This window comes from Sphaeroforma arctica (genome assembly GCF_001186125.1).
Source record: "Sphaeroforma arctica JP610 unplaced genomic scaffold supercont1.80, whole genome shotgun sequence".
NCBI classification, from domain to species: domain Eukaryota; class Ichthyosporea; order Ichthyophonida; genus Sphaeroforma; species Sphaeroforma arctica.
Genome location: NW_014040478.1, coordinates 24,173 through 27,275, shown reverse-complemented (window position 1 = coordinate 27,275; position 3,103 = coordinate 24,173). Strand labels below are relative to the sequence as shown.

General features: G+C 36.7%; 1 protein-coding gene across 1 annotated transcript; it reads right to left on the bottom strand.

Moving 5' to 3' along the window:
• Positions 1-91: 91 nt before the first annotated feature.
• On the bottom strand, positions 92-1,374 carry SARC_01882 (hypothetical protein; the record flags this gene model as incomplete). Its single annotated transcript, XM_014304362.1, has 4 exons — positions 1,340-1,374; positions 906-994; positions 542-749; positions 92-316 (listed from the first exon to the last, which is right to left on the bottom strand). Exons 2-4 carry the CDS (start codon positions 950-952, stop codon positions 92-94), a joined length of 480 nt encoding a protein of 159 aa, XP_014159837.1. The 5' UTR covers positions 953-994; positions 1,340-1,374.
• Positions 1,375-3,103: the final 1,729 nt, after the last annotated feature.

Genomic DNA, 3,103 nt, shown 5'->3' with positions numbered 1-3,103 from the left:
GTATAACGAAAATCAGAGAAGTTTTGCCGAGAATGATTATAGTGACTATATTAAGAGTTCTATTCCTTGCGCTAGTAATAAGCAGTATCTATTAAAAAAAGCTGAAAATATCAACTTCGTCATGGTCACTCGAGCTTACCGCGAGTTCGCCCGCCATTTTGTTCTTCTCGTCTGTTAGAACGGAGTATTTTTGCTTATCCTCCCACTCTTTCTCTTCCAGCATACTCTTTGTCGCACGAAGCTCGCCAAAGATCTGGTCTCTCTCACTGATGAGGGCGTCCAGTTTCATCTCCTCTAATCGATCTCGTTCAGACATCTGGATCAGTTGGCAGTAAACAGTATTTAGACCACCACGCCCGCCTTGAGAATTCAGATTCCACGCGAAAATATTCTTTCCGCGTCATTCAGTATATTAATTATTATCATTTCTCGTAGAATCTATATATCCCATGAGACAGATTCAACTTCCGGTCACCTCTCACGTGCACAAACTTCGATTCAACGGCATGTGGGGGCATGTGATATCGATAAATTCACACACCTGTCTTCGGGTAGCCAAAAGTTGCGCTGCTAAGTCTCTCATGGCACCCCGTTGCTTTCTACCGTGTTCGTCAGCACGTGATAGCTGCTCTGAATCTCCATGCTCGCTGTCAGATTTTGCTTTCTGCAGGTGTGTTGCTAGAAAGATTGACACTTCTTCATTCTCGTCCTTCGCAACAGCAACTGCTGATTTTCCGTCGTGATCCAATCTAACAGTGAACGATACATATGAATTAAGAATCACTGAGAATACATTTAAAAATATAATTTACCTCAACAGCAACTTTTCAATAGGAGAAGTTTAACCGGCTCTTTGATGAAGCATAGAGCATACATGCGCCTAGTCTGATCGAGAAAAAACTTACAGTGACAAGTCTGGAAGCCCTTCGACAAGAGCTTTTACACTCTCCATATCACCATTGAAAGCAGCAAAGTGTGTCGCTGTCCAGCTATTCTGATGATTGACATTAGAACTGAGACATCAGTGTCCATGCTGGTATCTTTTTCCATGCGATTTGTTTTGGTGGGAGCGTTGTGTTTGTTCATATCTAGGCAAGAACAGATGACACTAGATATGCGTCTTGTGCTAGCCTAGCATGTAAACCGTGGCAAGTTTAGTTTATTGAACTTATACTTAGAAGCGACGAATACAGCGTCTTGTTGAGACACATTAAAAAAAAGTCATCACATGCCGTGGATTCGTATAATAGTGAGGGAGACGCGGTCCACTTTCACTGCAATTATCAAAGCAGAGCTTGGGCTAATTTGCAGAGTGTGTTTGCTGCGCGAAAGCACCTACCTCATTAGCTGCATTAATATCGGCTCCAGCTGCCAACAGTAGACGAATAACAGTAACGTGATTGTCATGCGCAGCAAGGTGCAGGGGAGTATCTCCTTCTTCGTCCTATCGGTGAATTTTATTGTGCCCGTCAGTTTCAGATATGATCCCATGCAAGCTTCATGATACGAAAGCGTACGAAAGCGCAGAAGTACGCCCGCAGTAACGAGCATAAATCGCATGATTAATGTGTCATATATTCAAATACAAATACTGAAAGTCTTCTCAATAAGGGTGAGTTATCTGATAAGTTTTTGCATCGAGTGACTTCAATTTGAATACTGGGTGGTACAAAGTGAAAAAGCACTTTGCAGTGTGCGAAGTGTTTATTCTCTGAAGTTGCTTCTACACCAATGAAATGCGCAGAATCTTTAACGTATAATGATACATGCGTCACTTATTTTTGCTCAGATATCCTAGTCGTCATTCAATAAACTGTACATTGGACACGCTCTCATATTAACTCCTCGAACGCCTAACAGTTTAGTTTTTTTCATACCAGTACTTATTTACGACATATTGGAGGAGGACAGGGAAACTTACAGCCAAGTTTACTGATGCATCTTCTATGATAAGCCTCCGCACTACAAGATCGTGTCCTTTCGCTGCGGCATTGTGCAAGGCAGTGCGGTCGTTCTGGGTTGATAAAAATGTGCACATAATTGGTTTTGTTCTTCAGTGTGATATATAGATCGTTGAGTATTTTTAGTCTACAAAGTAAAATAAACAGACAAAAGCGATATTTTTCTGAAATTCGCAACCCTTGCAATCGAGATGCGTTATATCAAAACAAAATTCTGTGCTATAACTGCGATATTCTATAAGCTTAATACATACATACATCCAGTAAACAACATGTGACTACGCAAAGTTAATGAGCATTGAAGCTGATACGAATGTCGCTATCGCAGTGATGCTTCCTGAGAAGACATCATATAGCTTAAGTTCAGAAACTTATATTTCAATATACCATAATTTCTAATTCTATATGGATACATAAATATAAAGAGAAACAAAAATAAAAGATATATACACATAAACATGTTCGAACATACACATATACACACACAAACACACTGTTTTTTCTGTACACACATATTTGTAAATCCATATATGTATTGAATATATAGGCATATGTTTCTGAATATGCATATAAATATAAATACATGATTATACATATGTATAAACACACATATACATATAAATACATGCTCATATATGTTTATGGATATACAAATACAAATATGTTTATGAACTTGCATGTAAATCCAAATATATATCAACACACAAACACACACACATATATATGTATATATACATGTATATATATATATACATACCTACATACATACATATATATATATATATATATATATATATATATATAACTAAACACAAATACAGGTAAACACACACACTCACGCACTCCCGTACACACACACACACACATATATATATATATATACATTACATGTGAATATCTGTATGTTCATATATATATACACCTAAACACACATAGACACACAGTTATATATGTGTATATATATTCATCTGAATGTTCATATTCATATTCATATACATACATACAGTTTTATATAAATCTTATTTTATTTTTATATATGCATACATATATGAATAAAAATATAAGTACACACACCTACACACACAAACGCACGTATGTACATATATATAAATACATACATACATATATACATACATACATAT